General features: G+C 51.0%; 2 protein-coding genes across 6 annotated transcripts in view; one reads left to right on the top strand and one right to left on the bottom strand.

Moving 5' to 3' along the window:
• The window catches only part of UBE2L6 (ubiquitin conjugating enzyme E2 L6), a 16508-nt gene extending 11576 nt beyond the window's left edge, over positions 1–4932 (top strand). The window contains exons 3-4 of the mRNA XM_003909852.4: positions 1961–2147; positions 4078–4932. Of these exons, the coding sequence (XP_003909901.1) occupies positions 1961–2147; positions 4078–4229 (339 nt within the window). The 3' untranslated portion in view covers positions 4230–4932. The remainder of the gene's footprint in view (positions 1–1960; positions 2148–4077) is intronic.
• On the bottom strand, positions 4706–19055 carry SMTNL1 (smoothelin like 1). 5 transcript variants are annotated; one of them, XM_021925738.2, is made up of 10 exons: positions 18948–19043; positions 17599–17649; positions 13199–13938; positions 12819–12951; positions 12656–12707; positions 10535–10690; positions 10220–10334; positions 9915–10066; positions 6439–6587; positions 4706–4987 (listed from the first exon to the last, which is right to left on the bottom strand). In XM_021925738.2, the coding sequence occupies exons 2-9, from the start codon at positions 17612–17614 to the stop codon at positions 6443–6445; spliced, it is 1509 nt and encodes a 502-aa protein (XP_021781430.2). In that variant the 5' UTR covers positions 17615–17649; positions 18948–19043; the 3' UTR covers positions 4706–4987; positions 6439–6442. The 5 variants fall into 5 exon arrangements, with proteins under 5 accessions (XP_021781430.2, XP_003909903.4, XP_021781431.2 ...); XM_003909854.5 differs by lacking the exon at positions 4706–4987 and having other exon boundaries at positions 5934–6587; XM_021925739.2 differs by lacking the exon at positions 4706–4987 and having other exon boundaries at positions 5934–6587; positions 13211–13938.

The following is a 19055-nucleotide window of genomic DNA, read 5'->3' as shown; positions in this document are numbered from 1 at the left end:
TGAAAAGATTTGGTAATTTGGAACCAACCGGAAGGCCCCTTTGTTCTGCACTGGGGTCACCCAGGTTCTGGGGTTTCTCCCTCCTAGGGCTATGAGTAGTCATCTTGTGTAAAGGTGTAGGGTTGACAGTGCCGGGTTCCCATCCCTGCAAGGCTGCTGTGGTCCTAGGTGAGTTACTTACATACACTGAACTTGAGTTTTCTCCTCTGTAAATAGAGACGCTAATAATTGTGAGTTTTTATACCTGTTGTAGTAACTGACACATATGTAGTACTTGCCATGTGCCAGGCGCTGTTCTAAATCCTTGGCATAAATTAAATCATCTCATCCTCACATATGCCTTATGAAGAAGTTTATTATTATTGTCATATGGAAGCATGGAGAGGTGAAGTTACTTGCTCAAGATCACATTGCTAGTGAGTGTCAGAGCCGAGTCACACCCAGGCATGGTGGCTCTGGAGTCTGTGTGACCCGCATACTCTGTTGCCCAGGCTAATGCATGTCAAGTCCTTAGCACAGGACAGCACAGATAGGCGCTCAGAAAAGTGTTCAGGTCGCTCAAAGTCTAGAGGGTCTTCTCTTGGCTCCTTGCAGCTCCCAACCCCTCGGTCACTCCAGCCCCTGAGTTTGTTTGTGTTTAATTATGGTAAAATACATATAACACAATTTACTATCTTAACCGTTTTTAAGGATACAGTTCAGTGTCATTAAATAGGATTACAGCTGGGCATGGTGGCTCATGCCTGTCATTCCAGCACTTTGGGAGGCCAAGGTGGAAGGATCGCTTGAGGCCAGGAGTTCAAGACCAGCCCTGGCAACATAGTGAGACCCTATCAAAAAATTTTTAAAATTATCCAGGCTTAGTGGTGGGCTCCTGTAGTACCAGCTACTCAGAAGGCTGAGGTGGGAGGATCACTGGAGCCCAGAAGTTTGAGATTACAGTGAGCAATGATAATGCCACTGCACTCCAGCCTGGATGACAGAGCGAGACCCTGCTTCAGGAAACAAACAAACAACCATGGTTGCACAACCATCACCATCGTTCATCTCTAGAACTTTTTGTCCACCTGTACTGAAACTCTGTACCCCTTCAGTAACTCCCCATTCCTTTCTTTCCCCAGCACCTGGTGACCACTTTACTATTTCGTTTCTATGAATTTGACTATTCTAGGTGCTGTACTTCAGTGGTATCTTGCAATATCTGTCCTTTTTTGTCTAGCTTATTTCCCTTAACATAGTGTCTTCAAGGTTCATCCAGAGTGTAGCATATATCAGAATTTCTTTCCTTTTAAGGCTAAATAATACTCCATTGTGTGTATATGCCACGTTTTGTTGATTGATCCACTTGGTTTGCTTTCACCTTTTGGCTGCTAGAAACATTGGTATACAAATACCTGTTTGCTTTCAGTTCTTTGGGTATCTACCCAGAAGTAGAACTGCTGGATCATATGGTAATTCAGTGTCTAATCTTTGGAGAAATGGCCATACTGTTTTCCACTGCAGCTGCACCTTTGTATTTTCCTAAGTCCCTGAGTTCTTAGGATTTCCTCATTTTCTCCATTTCCTCACCCCCATTCTAATGTTCTAAGAAAGGATGTTCCATCCTTTTCTTCCATAATCTCAGAAATCCATGAAAGCTGAGATGGTCCTTAGAGCTCATCTAGTCCATCTTTATCCACTTTACAAATGAGGAAACTGAGGCCTAGAGGTGGGAAGTGGCTCAACCGTGGTCACACAGCAAAAGCCTGGATCAGACTTCTCTGCCTCCCAGGCCAGTGCCCTTTGGTGATTTCACATTTTCACTAATCCATGACTCAGTTGTCAAATGAATGCAGGTGCTGTGCGTATCCTGGCTCATGTGTCCCCCTGGGAGTGAAGCAGAGGATGCCTAGGACCCTGGGATGGGGGCAGGAAGGGAAGAAAACCAGACCGGAGCTTGACCCCTTTTCTCTCTGCACAGGACCAACCTCCCTACCACCTCAAAGCCTTCAACCTGTGCATCAGCTTCCCGCCTGAGTATCCGTTCAGGCCTCCCACGATCAAATTCACAACCAAGATCTACCACCCCAACGTGGACGAGAGCGGATATGTTTGCCTGCCCATCATCAGCAGTGAGAACTGGAAGCCTTGCACCAAGACTTGCCAAGGTGGGGCTGGGCTTTGCCCGGAGGAGGGACTGATACTGGGTAGAGATTACTGGAAGGGGGTTTCACAGACTTATTCTGAGCTTGAAAAGCCCCGAAGAGAGGAGGTGAAAATTGTGAGTCTTGGCTGAACTTACTGTGAGATAGAAGGGATGCTTCCTGGACAGACTGACCTCCTCCTGCCTCTGTTCCTGTACCTGGGCAGTTGTGACAGAGGAACATTGCTGTGGTTCACGAGAGAGGCAGCTTGGCTGTACAGGGAAGGGCTCGGGATAAGAAAGCCCGCTGTTCCCTCTGTGGACTTTGGGCAAGTTTTCGTTCCTTTCTGGGACTCGGTGTCCTAAATGACAGTGGAGGGAACTGGCCTCATAATGAGAATAGCTGTCACTTGACTGAGCACTTTCAGCGCTGTGCTGAGAACATCACATGCGGACTTCATTTTCATTTCCTCTACAACCCCGTGAGGTAGTGTTGTCGTTAGACTTGTTGAATAGACCCGGACATTTGAGGCACGTGAGAGGCGAAGTGGTTGCCTAAGGTCATACAGATGGCAAACGGCAGCACTTGGCTGAGTCGCGAGCCACATGTGACTGTTGCAACTGAGGAACTCAGTTCTTTTCCTTTTTTAAGACGGAGTCTCGCTCTGTCGCCTAGGCCGGGGTGCAGTGGTGCGATCTCGGCTCACTGCAACCTCTGCCTCCCGGGTTCAGGCGATTCTCTGGCCTCAGCTTCTCGAGTAGCTGGAATTACAGGCGTGTGCCACCACATCCAGCTAATTTTGTGTTTTTAGTAGAGAGGGATTTTGCCATGTTAGCCAGGCTGGTCTCGAACTCCTGACCTCAGGCGATCCGCCTATCTTGGCCTCCCAGAGTGCTGGGATTACAGGTGTGAGTCGCTGCGCCTGGCTGGAACTCAATTCTTAATGGTACTTAATTTTAATTTTTTTTTTTCTTTTGAGACACGGTCTGTCTCTATTGCCCAGGCAGTTAGTTCAATGGTGCGATCTTGGCTCACTGCAACCTCTGCCTCCTGGGTTCAAGCCATCCTCCCACCTCAGCCTCCCGAGTAACTGGGACTACAGGAGCATGCCACTACACCTGGCTCATTTTTGTATGTTTTGTAGAGACCAGGTTTTGCTATGTTGCCCAGGCTGGTCTCAAACTCATGAGTTCAAGCCATCCACCCATCTTGGCCTCCCAAAGTGCTGGGATCACAGGTGTGAGCCACCGTGCCCAGCCTGATTTTGATTCATTTAAATTTAGATGCCTGCCTGTGGCTAATGGTTACCATATTGAACAATGCAGCTCTAGAGCCTGTGACTGAGTCAGTGTGCAATCCTCTACCTGGACCACCTCAGGAGTTTTTAACTCAGGAAACAAAAGTCCTTTGGTTGGTGGGAGTGGGAGCAGGGAGAGGAGTGGTCCTTGGATGAGCTTCAAGGGGTCTGGGAACTATCTGTTTTGCACGTGGAGTGTGCGTGTGTCTCAGGAGATGGGCTGCTACCTTCACCAGGTTCCCAAAGGCATCTGTGAAAGATGAAGAGCCAGGGGGCCATGGTGGTTTTCAGTCTTTAGCCTTAGACCCCTTTTGCCCAAGGAAAAGTTTATTTGGACTATCAATATAATGGAGGAAAACAGAGTAGTTTTGTTGAAATGGGGATAAGACCCAGAAACCTCACTTATTTCAGTGGCCCCTATGATGAAGAGCTTCTCTGAAGCCATGGAATGTAGTTGTTTGAAAACCACTGATGTCATCAGTCAAGGTCTTGGGTGTCACCAACCAAGAATGAGCGGGGTGTTTGATCCGGTCATAGAGTCATCCTAAGAGATGGAACCTTTCCTCCAAGGAGTGGGTGTGGAGTGTCAAGGCATTGGGAGTGGGCAGCCGTGACCCCCTTCCCTCTGCCCTGATGTCCTGGCCTGTCTCTCCCCAGTCCTGGAGGCCCTGAATGTGCTGGTGAATAGACCGAATATCAGGGAGCCCCTGCGGGTGGACCTCGCTGACCTGCTGACAGAGAATCCGGAGCTGTTCAGAAAGAATGCTGAAGAGTTCACCCTCCAGTATGGAGTGGACCGGCCCTCCTAACTCATGTTCTGATCCTCTGTGCACTGGATCCTTGGCATGGTGGACGGACACACCTCATGGACTGAGGCCAGAGCCCCCTATGGCCCATTCCCCACTCATTTTTTCTTTCTTAGGTTGTTAGTCATTCGTTTGTGTGTGTGGGGTAGAGGGAAGGGAGCTGTGAGTGTGTGTGTTGTGTGTGGACTCCCTCCCGGGTTCACCTGGCCACAGGTACACCCTTCCCACAGCCTTTACATCCCCCAGAGCCAAGGGAGTTTAAGTTTGCAGAGTTACAGGCCAGTTCTCCAGCTCTCCATCTTAGAGAGACAGGTCATCTCGCCGGCCCGCTTGCAGGAAATGAGCCCAGCAGTCAACTCGAATCCCCCTAGGGCTCAGGCACTGAGGGCCTGGGGACAGTGGAGCGTATGGGTGGGAGACATATGGAGGGTACCCTATTTACACCTGAGTCAGCAAAGCCACTGATGGGAATCTACAGATTTAGGTGCTAAACCGTTTATTTTCCACGGATGAGTCACAATCTGAAAAATCAAACTTCCATCCTGAAAATCTGTATGTTTCAAAACCACTTGCCATCCTGTTAGATTGCCAGTTCCTAGGACCAGGCCTCAGACTGTGAAGTGTATGTCCTCCAGCATCCAGTCCAGGGGGAGCCACAGAAACCATGTTCTTGCTTAAGCCATTAAAGTCAGAGATGAATTCTGGAGTGCAGCTGAGTCTTTGATGAGGCGATGGTGTGGTTTCATCAGGACCAGAGAGGACTAGGGATTTAAGCATAAATTTCTGACCTTGCGTCCCCCTGGATGTTCCCCAAACATCAAAAGGAATGTTGGCTATAGAAAAATAGGCCATCCTTGGACAGAGGTGCTTTCAGAAGGTACACAGGGATGACGTCCCCATTTTATTTTTTTTATTTGAGAGAGAGTCTCACTCTGTCACCCAGGCTAGAGTGCAGCAGTGTGATCTCGGCTCACTGCAACCTCCGCCTCCTGAATTCAAGTGGTTCTCCTGCCTCAGTCTCTTGAGTAGCTGGGATTACAGATGCCCGCCACCACGACTGGCTAATTTTTGTAATTTTAGTAAAGATGGGGTTTCACCATATTGGCCAGGCTGGTCTCGAACTCCTGACCTCAGGTGATCCACCTGTCTTGGCCTCCCAAAGTGCTGGGATTACAGGTGTGAACCACCACGCCCAGCCAACATCCCCATTTTAAAGATGAGGCAATTGAGGCACAGAGCACTTCAGTGGATTGCTGGGGTCCACTCTGCCAATCCACACCCCTGCAGGTGAGCCAGGGTTGTGGCTGGGATGTGTTTTGTTTTCTGTATTTTTCATGAGCTGCTTTTATCAGCACATATGCCCCAAATGGCTGATAAAACCAGACTGGATAGTTAGCAGGAAATTGTAATCAGCTCAGGGGTTTGTATCTCATGAGCAATGGAAAAGCAAAAACAAGCCAAAACTTCAGCCAGATAGAGGGATTAACTTAACCCAGAGGAAGAACTTTCTGGTTGCAATTGTTGTAAGCTCCTGGAATACTGCTGGCTTTTCAGAGACAGAATATGGGGTGATTTGAGTCAAGGAAGTCAACCAGATCCCACTTGTTTCTAGAGACTCTTCTCCAGCTCTTGCCCTGGAGTGCCCTCACCTGAGAAGCGTGGAAAGAGGGGAATATAACCAGAAGAAGTGCCACCAGAGTCAAAATGTAAGTTTGTTTTTTATTTTTGGTGACCACTTACTGAACACTTGAGTGGCAGGACTGGGCAAAGCTTTTTGCCCTTTTCATTATCTCATTTGACTCTCGCAACACCTTCATAAGGTTGCAACTCCCATTATCCCCTTTCAGCCTGTAAACTGAGGCCCAGAGAGGTTAACTGTATGGCCCAGTGTCACACAGCTGGTTAGTGGTGAGACCCAGGCCATTGTCCTTTCCCAGACACCTTGCATAGTTATTGATACCTCAGCAGGTGAGGAAACCCCTGTGTCCAGAGTTTATCATCCCAGAGTGCAGACGTTCCTGGGCCAAGTATGGAGCGGGCACTGAGGGGCCAGAGAGGATTTTACAAAAGTACTTTTAATGCGGTTAAAACCAACGCCACATGCCCTTGCCTGAGCCCCTGGCTCTGGTGCCTCCATCGAGCAGAAGGGAGCCCCCAGGCCACAGCTGGTGAGCTGGGCACCCTGCCCATCTCTGCCCACAGAGCCAGTCACCTCTTCATTTCTTCTTGGTCTTCACCAGTCCTTTCTGCACGAGGCTGCGGTATAGTTCCTGGATGTAGGTGTAGACGCACTTGGAGTCGGGCACAGCCAACCGCACCATGTCATCCACGTCCAGCAGCTGAGCACAGTCAGCCAGTTTCCTAAGGAATGGGGTAGAATGAGGAGCAGAAGGTCAAAGGTGAAGGATATGGGAGCTAAGGGGATGGGTGCGGGCAGCCCAGCAACGATGAAGCTCATAGGATGGGCTGGGATGTTGGAGCTGGGAGATCATCTAAGCCAATCATCCCATTATATAGATGAGATAACTGAGGCCAAAGCAGAGTTAAGACAAACCCAGGCCAGGTGCTGTGGCTTCCTTTAGCTGTGATACTCCTATAGGTAGGTCACAGGAAGTAGACAGGTAACGCCAAAGCCAACCCCAGTGAATACTTCAATAATGAGTTTGAGGCCAGGCACAGTGGCTCACACCTGTAATCTCAGCACTTTGGGAGGCCAATATGGGAGGATCCCTTGAGCTCAGTAGTTCGAGACCAGCCTGGACAACCCAGTGAGACCTTTTTGGAGAATGGGAGCTTCTCAAAAAAATAAAAACAAAAATTAAAATAATAGAAGACTCAAACCCAGCTGGGTCTGATTCCAAAGCCCACATTTTCATTGCGCTTCTTGTCCTCACCTGGGAGCAGGACCCTCTGGTGTCTAGTTCTACATTAACCCACCACTTTCACATGCGTGTGTATCTGTCCTTTGGAACCGGGGAACTTCTGTTAGGCCAGGCCCCTCAGGAAGAACTTAAAGGGGCCGGGCGCGGGGGCTCATGCCTGTAATCCCAGCACTTTGGGAGGCTAAAGCAGGTGGATCACCTGAGGTCAGTAGTTTGAGACCAGCCTGGCCAACATGGTGAAATTCCATCTCTACAAAAATAAAAAAAATTAGCTGGGCATGGTGGCGGGCACCTGTAATCCCAGCTACTTGGGAGGCTGAGGCATGAGAATCACTCAAACCCAGGAGGCGGAGGTTGCAGTGAGCTGAGATCACACCACTGCACTCTAGCCTAGGCGACAGAGTGACACTGTTTCAAAAAAGAAAAAAAAAAAAGATAAAGGACAGAAACCAAATCCTAGCCAGAGTCCTGGTGTGCAGCTGCAGCATCTCCAGAAGCATCATTCATTCAGTTTCTATGTATTTATCAGGAGCGTATTATGTGCCAGGCCCTCTTCCAGGCTCTGAGAATTCATCAGTGAATAAAATCAAAACTTCCACACTGTCATGGCATGGACATTCTTGTGGCGGGAGACAGCAAGCAACACACAAAGTAGGTGCTACATCAGATGGTGAGAGGTGCTCAGGAGGAAAATAAGGCAGGAAGGGACACAGGGTATGCTCTTACGTTGGAGGAGATCTGGTATTTTTTATTTATTTTTAATGTATTTATTTATTTTTCAGATGGAGTCTTGCTCTGTTGCCCAGGCTGGAGTGCAGTGGGGAGATTTTGGCTCACTGCAACCTCTGCTTCCTGGGTTCAAGTGATTCTCCTGCCTCAGCCTCCCAAGTAGCTGGGATTACAGGTGTGTGCCACCACGCCCGGCAAATTTTTGTATTTTTAGTAGAGACAAGGTTTCACCATGTTGGCCAGGCTGATCTCAAACTCCTGACCTCAAGTGATCCACACGCCTTGGCCTCCTGAAGTGCTGGGATTACAGGTGTGAGCCACCGTACCCAGCTGTGGTATTTTTTAATAGGGTGCTCAGGGTAGGCCTCTTCGAGTAAGTCATATGCGCATCTGGGGAAGGGAGTCCAGGCAGAGGAAACAGCAGGTGCAGGGGCCCCGAGGCAGGAATGCTTGGTGTGTTTCAGGAGCTGCTGGCACTTGGCAACAAGTCCTCTTTTTCTAACTTTGCAGCTGCCCTTTGGGGCTCTGTGACACCACTGGCTTTGCTGAGTCCGATAATCTGAGCTAATCAGTGTTGAGGCCTCATGCCAATCTCATGCTTTATCAGACGCTTCCCCTTGGATGTTCTCATAGACTCCTTCCCTCCATCCTCAGCCAGCAGAAGAGGAAGCGGAGACTCAGAGTGTTTCGGTGGTTTGCCCAAGGCCAAAGTGAGCAACCCCGGGGGCCTGTCTGACACCTCTGGCATCCTTACTCTGAAGCTGGGTCTCAGCAGTCCCTGCCTACCAAAGCCAGCCATAGGTGCTGGCATAGGAGAAACCAGGGCCCCAGTGGAAATCCTTCCTTGGGGCTGAGACTGCAGGGCCAAAATCCACGCTGGACTGGGAGCTGTGGGAAGGACACACACTGGAGGATTTTGGAGAATGGGACAAACTCCCTGCAGCCAATGCAGTGGCCCATGGTTGTGGGTTCGGATGCTGTCCCTCTGTGTGGGAGAGGCAAAACCTTCATTTCCACTGAGCCGGGGGAGTGGGTGGGGAAGGGCTCTGCCACTGGGGGCTTCAGCATTGGCCACTCCCTCCCCTCATCCCCGGACTCCATGGGAATCGGAGGAGAGTTCTGGAACAGGCAGTGGGGTGTGATGGCTGTGGCAGACACTGTTTCCTCTTCACACTGAATCTTTACAGCAAGCCCTGTGATGTGGGGCCTCTAGAGAGGCTAAGAGAGCTGGCCAGAGTCACAGAGCTGGGGAGGAGGAGGCGGGATTCAAACCCAGGCACCTCCGCTTCTATTCTCCTCCCTCCTTCTCCACACATCCCCACGACCTCCTGGGCTTTCAGCTGCCTGATGCCTCCTGTCGGCCTGTCATTGTCATCTGATGACTCCTCCCACCTTCCAGTGGCTCTGCCTGGCTCAGAAGCAGAGTCCAGGCAGCTGCAGGAGCAGGACAGTGGTTCACAGCCTGCGGTTCAGGAGCACCTGGTCAGAGCAGAGCTGCCTGCCCTTCTGATATTCACTTAGAGTTGTCAATCCATACTGTGAGTTTCCCTTTCATTTTTTAAAATTGTAGTTTTTTTGTTTTGTTTTGTTTTGTTTTGAGACAAGGTCTTGCTCTGTCACCCAAGCTAGAGTGCAGTGACTCAATCATGGCTCACTGCAGCCTTGACTTCCTGAGCCCAAGTGATCCTCCCATCTCAGCCTCCCGAGCAGCTGGGACCACAGGTATCCACCACCATGCCCAGCTAATTATTTGATTTTTTGTAGAGATGGGGGTCTCGCTATGTTGCCCCGGCTGGTCTTGAACTCCTGGCCTCAAGCGATTCTCCTGCCTCGGCCTCCCAAAGTGCTGGGATTATACAAGTAAGCCACTGCGCTTGACCCAAGCAGAGATTTTTGTCTGTTTCACCCACTGCTGTATTCCCAGAGCCTGAAACAGTGCCTGGCCCTCAAAAAATGTCTGTTGGGTATATGAATGTGTGGCACCAGCATCAGTGTAACTGCCCACTACTCAACCCCTGTGAATCCAGTCCTCGCCTAGGATCCCATCCAGCTCTGCCAGCCCATGGCTGAGGCTTACTCGGCTGTGGAGAAGGCCAGGGTGAAGTTGTGCCGGCGCTTCGTGGGGTCCAGCTCTGCGTAGTCAAAGGCGTCAGGGAAGAACTTGTGGATGAGGGCACAGAAGGCCATGCCACTGCTCCAGCTGGAGGAGAAGTTCTGGATGTCCACGTGCTGTGGCAGGCAGGGCACAGGGGAGGCCTCAGTGAGCCTCAGCCAGATGGCCTGGACTTGGCCCCCTTCCCACCCTTCCGCCCTTCGGGGTTTGCACCACTCGAACCCTCCTTGGACCCCTGCCTCACCCATGCAGCTCTGTCCCATGCCCACCTCGTATTTTTTTGTCATGGCTCGGCACCACTCCAAGAGCATGTTCTTGACACCACCAATGGCTGCCCCAGCTGCCTTAGTGTTCCGGAACAGGGCCGTAGGGCCGGACGCTGCCCTGTGAGGGGAGAGGGGTGCAAGGCCAAGCCAGAGAGGCAGGAGGCCATGAAGGGCCCTACTGGGAGGATCCCCAGCCCTCAGGTGTCATTCCTCCTGCCTTGGTCTGGGCTGTTCTCACAGCCCCTGAGGCCACCCTCCCACCAACCCAGGGCTCCTACGTATGGGAAAACCCAGCTCAGCCCCTGGCCCGTGTCCTACCCGCCAAACTTGTCCACGATGGCTTTGCGGTTCTGTGCTCGGGGCCCCCGGGGCCGAGCCGGGGCTGATACCCTGCGCTCTGGTGCCTTCTCCTTCTTCTCCCCTGAGGGAGGGGACTCAGGGGGACTCTGGGGCACATCGCTGGGTGAAGACTCACTATATGGAGAAGTCCAAAGAAGCATGAGAGAGGCTGGGACCAGCACTGTAGGACACAGGGAGGGGGCTGTGGGGCTGGAGGGTGGGCAGCACTGCAGTCTAAAGGGGTGTGTGCAGTTGTTACACACATTTTTTCTGTGCCCAGCACTGGAAGGACATTGAGAAGGAATCGTGAGTCTCGGTCTAACCTGGAGGAGTATGTGGTCTGGTGAGGACATGTGGGTAGAGCTAGGACACCTCTGAGGTCTGACCTGAGTTTGGAACCTGGCTTTGCTTTTTTTTTTTTTTTTTTTTTTTTGAGACAGAGCTTTGCTCTTGTCGCCCAGGCTGGAGTGCAGTGGCATGATCTTGGCTCACTGCAACCTCCGCCTCCCAGATTCAAGCAGTTCTCCTGCCTCAGCCTCCCAAGTAGCTGGTATTACAGGCGCCCGCCACCACACCCAGCTAATTTTTGTATTATTAGTAGAGATGGGATTGCGCCATGTTGGCCAGGCTGGTCTCGAACTCCTGACCTCAGGTGATCTGCCCACCTCAGCCTCCTAAAGTACTGGGATTACAGGTGAGAGCCACTGCACTCGGCACAGCTTTGCCTCTTATTTGCTGTGTGATCTTGGGACTGTCACATCGTTTGAGCCTTAGCTTCCTCATCTGTAAAATGAGGACAAGAATACCTACCCGTCCTATGTAAGAAGGTGAATGTAAAGCATCCAGCGGTGCCTGCTCAGTGACTATTCACTGGTCATCTTTCCCTAAGAAAGGGACAAGGAGGCCGGGCGCGGTGGCTCATGCCTGTAATCCCAGCACTTTGAGAGGCCAAGGTGGGTGGATCACCTGAGGTCAGGAGTTCAAAACCAACCTGGCCAACATGGTGAAACCCCGCCTCTAGTAAAAATACAAAAATTAGCCGGGCATGGTGGCACGCGCATGTAATCCCAGCTACTCGGGACGCTGAGGCAGGAGAATTGCTTGAACCCAAGAGGCAGAGTTTGCAGTGAGCCAAGATCGCGCCATTGCACTCCAGCCTGGGTGACAGAACAAGACTCCATCTCAAAAAAAAAAAAAAAGGGAGGACAAGGAGGCAGATTTCAGCTCCATATAATTCCTCTAATGACTGAAGTTGTGCAATGGCAAGCATAAGCCTCTTATTTTATCCAGCACCTGCCACGGACCAGTCATTGGGCTAAAGTGCTTTGCACTTGTTACTCATTGAAGCCTGAGAATAATCCTACGAGGTAGATACAATTGGTACGCCCACTTCACAGATAAGAAGAGGTTCAGTGATGTGGCCAAGGTCACACAGCTGGTATATGGCAGAACCATTGTCTCAACTCAGGCTTTCTGATCATGCTTTTTGGGCGACTGGCACCATGGAAACATGTTCAGCTGAAAGATAAGGAGCTCCTGTGAAGTGTCAGGGATGCCGCAGGGCAGACTTCAGCCATGACATGGGAAGTGGACCAGGTATCCTTCGTGTTCCTTTCTGCCTCTGGTTTTTTTGTGTTTTTTTTTAGAGTGTCTTGCTTTGTCACCCAGGCTGGAGTGCAATGGCACAATCTCGGCTCACTGCAACCTCCGCCTCCCGGGTTCAAGTAGTTATCCTGCCTCAGCCTTCCAAGTAGATGGGATTACAGGCACCCAACACCATGCTCAGCTAATTTTTGTATTTTTTGTAGAGACAGGGTTTCGCCATGTTGGCCAGGCTGGTCTCGAACTCCTGACCTCAGGTGACCTGCGCACCTCGGCCTCCAAAAGTGCCAGGATTACAGGCATGAGCCACTGTGCCCCGCTATGCCCCTGGCTTCTTTGGTTTCCTGGGCTCTGCCCTGGGATAGGAAGCTGAATGCCAGGAATCCTGGAATATCTTGAAATCAGGTGCTGGGGGAGCCCAGACTGAGGTGATGGTGGATGCTGAGGGAAGCAGGAGGTAGGGGGAATTGGAGCTGGAGCCCCAGAGTTTGACATTACCTGGCTGAAGGACTGGTCTCTCCAGAAGCTACGGAGTCTGGACCCAACCCATCTGGAGGAGAGGGAAAGGAGGGAGGGAAGCTGGGGCTATCCATGACATGTTCCTTGCTCCCTCCCGCAGGTGGCCCCTGCAGGATCCTGTGGGCTCTGGGTTCTCACTCACCTGTGCTGAGGTTGTGCCCCTCCCCCGTGGGGCTCTCAGGCCACTCCTCTGGGGAGCTGGGAAGCACCCCTGCCCCTCCCTCTGGCTCTTTCTCCACGTCCTGCTCCTGCTCTTCACTGGGACTGCCTGGCTCCTGGAATGAGCATGATCTGTGTGAGCTCATGGTCACACAGCACCTGCCCTGGCTTCCAGGACTTCAGAAAGATCTGAAAGGCAGTCTGGGACTACGGTGCTGCACCCCTTGTCCCCCCTCCCCCACCCTGGGCTCTGGAAATCATCGGGAGGAAGACCAGACTTTGCCAACGGACTAAAGCAGAGGGGCCTTGTTTCCAGGAGCAGGAGATGACAGAGCCTCCTTCCCCCTTTCCCGCCTCACTCACTGCCTCCTCCGCCTCCTCCACCTCCTCCTTTGCATCAGCCTCCTTTGTTGTATCATGTTTGGCCTCCTCTTTCCCATCGGACTCCTTGGGTTCAGCCTTAGCCTCATCCTCCACAACAGCCTTCTTCTGCGATTCAGCCTTGGCCTCTTCATCAGTAGCCTTCTCCTTGGGTTCAGTGCTGCGCTTCTCCCTCTGGCCTGTCTCCTCCTGAGAGGCTATCTTGGCCTCCTCCTCCTCAACAGTTGCCTTAGGTTCAGGCTTGTCTCTGTCGTTGGCATCGGCTTTCTGCCCAGATTCAGGTTTGGCCTCTTTCTCCTCCGCCTTCTGCTTCTCAGAGGCCAGCATGCTCTCCTCCTTTTCCTCAGCCTCCTTGGGTTCAGATTTGGTCTCTTCTTTCCTGCCAGTCATCTCCTGAGAAGCCGCAGTGGTCTCTTCCTTCTCACCATCCTCCTCTTTAAGTTCAGCCTCAGCGTCCTCTTTCCCACCAGCCTCCCCCTGAGATTCCACCTTGACCTCATCTAATCCATTTGCTTCCCCCTGGAGTTCCACTGAAATGCCATCCTCGGCTGGTGGCTTTTCCTGCTTTCCTGCCTCGGCAGGAGGCCCCTCATTGATGGCCTTTCCAGCTGTGCCTTTGGTCTCCTCTGCAGGGGCTCCACCTTCTGACATCTCAGGGTTGTCTGCAACTGGGGAGACGGTGGTCCCATCCTCAGAGGGCTTCCCTTCCTTCTGCTCCATCTCTGGAAAGAGAAGACAAGCAGACCTTGTCATGCCCCATCCCAGCATGAGGTGAAGACCCCATCCTCAGAGAGCTCTGGTCTGGGAGTCAGGAAGTCCGTGGTTCAGTCTTGGCTCCTACTTGGACATGAGACCCAGGCATGAAGGACAGAGAAGTGCTTCCCCAAAGCTGGGATGGTTGGGCTACATTGACATGATGTTAGATGGTGTTCACCTGATGCCCCTCTGTAGGTTCTGGCTTTGGCTTTAAAGAACACATAATGCCTTTTCAGTCATGTTGCCTCTTTTTGATTAAGCCACTGAGCTGGTCACAATTTTATTGTATTATTTATTTTTTGAGAGGGGGTCTTGCTCTGTCATCCAGGCTGGAGTGCCGGAGTGCAATCTCAGGTCACTGCAACCTCTGCCTCCTGGGGTCAGGTGATCCTCCAACCTCAGCCTCCCGAGTAGCTGGGACTGCAGGTGCTCACCACCACACTTGGCTAATTTTTATATTTTTTTGCAGAGACGGGGTTTTGCCATGTTGCCCAGGCTGGTCTCGAACTCCTGAGCTCAAGCGATCCGCCTGCCTCGGCCTCCCAAGGTTCTGGGATTACAGGCATGAGCAGCGCCTGATCACAATTTTATACTGGCTTCCTAGAACACCTGTGGAACAACTGCTACTCTCCCCTGAGAGCCTAGGCAAGCAGAAGTATCTAGATAGAATTGAATAACACCTTTTTGTTTCCATTGTATTTATTTTTACAGTTACTTTCTATTTCTGGTAAGTGATATTGAGTTTCCATTTCCAACAGTGATACAGTGTCTTTTAAAAATACATTTACTGAATTTAAAAATAAGTTGATTCAAAGGAAGTCATTCAGGAAACTGGAATATAGGTGGTGCAGAGGTAGCAAAATCATAAAGGTGGTGTATAAAAATGGCTGAAATTTAGGAACCCCAGGGCCAACTGGTCTCTGGAGCCTTGCCAGCTCTGCCAGCCTATGGTTTTCGGAAAAGGTGGGCCTGGGCAAAGAAGTGTTTCCTTGAGTGAAGAATGAGACTGTACTCTCCCTGGCCTCTGCTTGGCAACCTGACCCTCCTGCTGCCCCCAGAAAGCATGGGGGTAGACTATGACATCTTAACTCGGAGTTGCCTATTTAAGTACTGTATATACTGGAGGATCTACAAAACAGGTGTGTAGGGGCCTCGGGTTAGCTCCTTCATGCCCCTGCCCTTCTTGGGGGGTGTAGTTACAAAGAAAACAATCCCCAAATAGGGCTCAGGGCATGACTCAGGCAGTAAGAAAAGTGGGCACTCCTGTCACACACTAAAAATACCCCTTGCCCTTGGCAGTACCATCTTTCTCAGTGATAGTACAGAGGGCACCTGGGTAAATGGGCAGAGGACAGGAGGCAAGAAGACGGACAGGGCTCTGTTCCCACCACCCACTCGGGTCTTACCTAGAGTCCTGGGGTTCCTGAATTCGATGCCCTCACTGTTTCCTAAAAGTAGGCTGGGATTTGTAAAGATGCTCACACTGTCCTATGATTCCTGCTAGAGCCCCCTTCCTGGTTCAGTGGCTCCAGCAATGTCTTAAAGTAAGAGAGAAGATGACACCAGGCATGGTGGCTCACGCCTGTAATCCCAGCACTTTGGGAGCCCGCGGCGGGCAGATCACAAGGTCAGGAGTTCGAGACCAGCCTGGCCAATATGGTGAAACCCCATCTCTACTAAACATACAAAAATTAGCTGGGTGTGGTGGCGGACGCCTGTAATCTCAGCTACTTGGGAGGCTGAGGCAGGAGAATCGCTTGAACTTGGGAGGCGGAGGTTGCAGTGAGCCGAGTTCGTGTCACCGCATTCCTGCCTGGGTGACAGAGCAAGACTCTGTCTCAAAAAAAAAAGAGGGAAGTTGAGCCAGGGTGATGGATATACATCAGCAGATATGCTGGGAGCCAGGAAGTTGTGGAACTGGCTGTGACCTGCATCTTCCAGTCCCGACTGAGACCTGAGCAAGTCCTTTTCCCTCTCTGGGCCTCAGTTTCGACTGACAATGATGAGGTTCATTTGGGTCAGGTTCTCCACACTGTGTTCTGTGGAAAACTAGGGTCTCCCGTGACATGGAGAGGGTTTTCTGTGGGGTTGGGAGAAAGAGTATTCTCTGGCTATGGTTGCTCCACAAAAAAAGCCTACTCTTTACCCTCTTAGAGATATACAGTTTCAGCCAGGCGCAGTAACTCACGCCTGTAATCTTAGCATTTTGGGCCGCTGAGGTGGGAGGAGTACTTGAGCCCAAGAGTTCAAGTCCAGCCTAGGCAACATATGAAATTCTGTCTCTATAGTAAAGAAAATAAAATTAAACAAAACAAAACAAAAACAGATACACAACTTCATTAGCAATTAAGTAGATTTTAGAAACCAGATAGTCAAGAAACCTTAACCTTGCTTATACTTCATTTAACTCACTTTTCTCCAAACCTATTTGACCATGACTTTTTTCCCCCCTCCCTTTGTTTTCTTTTCTGTTTGCTTTGTTTTTCTGAGGAGCATCTACTGCCGTCTCTAGCAGCAGAAGAAAGCATGGCAAATGCTGGTCTAACACAATCCCTTCCCCTCCTGCTCTCCGCTCTTGTTTGGAAGGAGACATGGACTAGTGGTGAAAATCATTGATTCTTGTGTCTTCCTGTGATGGGATCCCAGCTGCCATGGGTTACTAATTGTGTGAACCTTGAGCAAGCTATCCATCCTCTCTGTGTTTTTATTTCTGCAGATAACAATAGGTCCCATCCCATAGGGATGGTGGAGGATTAAGGAAGCCCAGGCTTAGAAAATATTTGGAGGGTTAAGGCAGCCCATGCTTAGAAAATATTTGGAGCCAGGCGTGGTGGCACATGCCTGTGGTCCAGCTAATTGGGAGGCTGAGGTAGGAGGATCACCTGAGGCCAGAAGGTCAAGCCTGCAGTGCACTATAATGATGCCTGTGAATAGCCACTACACTCCAGCCTGGGCAACAAAGTGAGACCTTAGCTCTTAGAAAAACAAAACAAAACAGGATTCGGAGGCATGCTTGGCATGAATGAGTACTCAGCACCCATCAGCTCGTATGGTGTAGGTTGGCTGTGACCAGCCCTGGGCCAGGGCAAGGTCCTGACCCAGACTTGAGGGCATTTATCAGTGAGTCAAGGCAGAGAGAACTGAATGCCAGTAGGATGATAACAAACCCTTTTTATACCTCAAAGTGTGACACTGTTTGGCTAAGACATAGCTAAGTGCTCCAGTCATCTTTTTTTTTTTTTTTTTTTAAAGAGACAGGGTCTTACTCTGCTGCCCAGGCTGGAGTGCAGTGGTTCAATCATAGCTCCTTGTGATCTCGACCTCCTGGACTCAAGGGATCTTCCCACCTCAGCCTCCCGAGGAGCTGTGACCACAGGTGTGCGTCATCACACCTGGCTAATTTTTTTTTTTTTTTTTTTTAAATAGAGATGGGGTCTCACTATGTTTCCCAGGCTGGTCTCAAACTCTTGGCCTCAAGCGATCCTCCTGCCTCGGCCTTCTAAAGTGCTGGGTTTACAGGCATGAGCCACTGAGCCTGGCAGCTCTAACCATCTTTCCTTCTGTCTACATGCTGCATACTTAGAGTGGTAGAGGGGAAGGGTAGATGCACACACACGCACACACACCTCGGCTCTCCTGCATGTTTATCACCTCAGCTTTCCACCCTCCAGGCTTGTCTGAAATAGAAAAGCAGTGAATATGCTCAGAGTGCTAAGAAACCAGGACGCCACCACCCACCCTCAGCATTCATAGCCCTACTGTAGTTTACAGCTTACACTGCGGAGGCCCTGCTTTCTCTTGGTCGTTTCTTGCTGTGACCCTTCAGAATAGGTTATTGGGCCCATTAGGGAGCCAATAGGAATTTGATCCTCAGGGAGTTGAAGTCCCTTGACTAAAGTTATAGGACAAATGGCCTGGCCCTATCTAGAATCCAAGTGTCCCAACTTCCACACCAGAGCTCACACCAAATATATGCTCCCACTAGCTCCTCAGCCCAGTGTCCCTCCAAAGGCCCCGGCCCAGAGTTGGGGCACCCCACCAGTTGGGAAGGGCAGTCAGATTCAGCCGAGGAGTTTCTTTCTCTTTCTTCTAGGTGCACAGTAGGCCCTTCGTGAAAGTTTCTCCGCCCCTCCTATCTTTCTCTACTTTCCTTCCTCCTTCCTTCCCCAGGAAGCCTCCAGACCATCCCTGTTTTGTGTCCAAAGCAGCAGTGCAGATATCTCCCCTCCCTCTCTCTTCCTGTTTCTTCTGGCAGACCAGGAGGAAAGGGATCCAGGAGCCTAAGAACCAAGCCCCCAGTAGTATAAACGCTGGATGTTCTGTGATGTGTCCACCACCCACTGCAGCCTCCTCTGTCATCTCGTTGTCCTAAGGCTTCCACCTTCCCCACTCAGCCAGGGGTCCTCCCTTGGAGAGGCCGATCTCAATTGCTTAGCCTAGGAGTGCCCAATCTTTTGGCTTCCCTAGACCACACTGGTAGAAGTAGAAGTGTCTTGGGCCACATGTAAAATACGTTAACACTAACGATAGCGGATGAGCTAAAACAAAAATTGCAAAAACAAAACAAAACAAAACAAAACCCAAAAATCTCATAATGTTTTAAGAAAGTTTATGAATTCATATTGGGCCACATTCAAAGCCATCCTGGGCCGCAGGTAGCCCATGGGCTGGACAGGCTTGGCTTAGACAGTCTACCCCCCAACCCAGCTTGACTCTCGAGACTCCCAAGGTCCCCTCCCCTGCTCTGAGGCCTCCTCATGGATGGCCACTGGCTGTCTGCTCTGTAGGTGCTCTGGTGCAGGGCTGAGACCCCTGGCATCTAAAGAGAGTAGATATCGTGGTGGAGAGAATTAGAAAGGAGCCTGGATTTCTCCAGCTGGGGGGCCCTCCTGGGAGGCTCTGGCCCTTGGAAGGTGGGAGTGAGAATTGGCAGATGGGGAGGGGCCCTTAGGAAGAGGCCCAGGGCTTCTCCTACCTGTGGGGCTTCTGCCTGTGGCTCAGGAACTGTCTTTCCTCCAGCTGAGCGGCCTCACTCCCAGGCTGCCTTTAAGCCCCAGTGGCCTCTAGCCCCCAGCTCTTTGGT

Source organism: Papio anubis, chromosome 12, assembly GCF_008728515.1.
Source record: "Papio anubis isolate 15944 chromosome 12, Panubis1.0, whole genome shotgun sequence".
In the NCBI taxonomy this organism is placed as follows: Eukaryota; Metazoa; Chordata; class Mammalia; order Primates; family Cercopithecidae; genus Papio; species Papio anubis.
Note: the sequence above shows the minus strand (reverse complement) of the source record. Positions and strands in the feature narration are given on the sequence as shown.

Coding starts and splice junctions, on each gene's coding strand:
- SMTNL1 (XM_021925738.2), bottom strand. Junction 12,952..13,198: donor TGGAGGAGGCGGAGGAGGCA/GTGAGTGAGGCG, acceptor TGCTCATTCCAG/GAGCCAGGCAGTCCCAGTGA. Junction 12,708..12,818: donor GGGGCACAACCTCAGCACAG/GTGAGTGAGAAC, acceptor CCTCTCCTCCAG/ATGGGTTGGGTCCAGACTCC.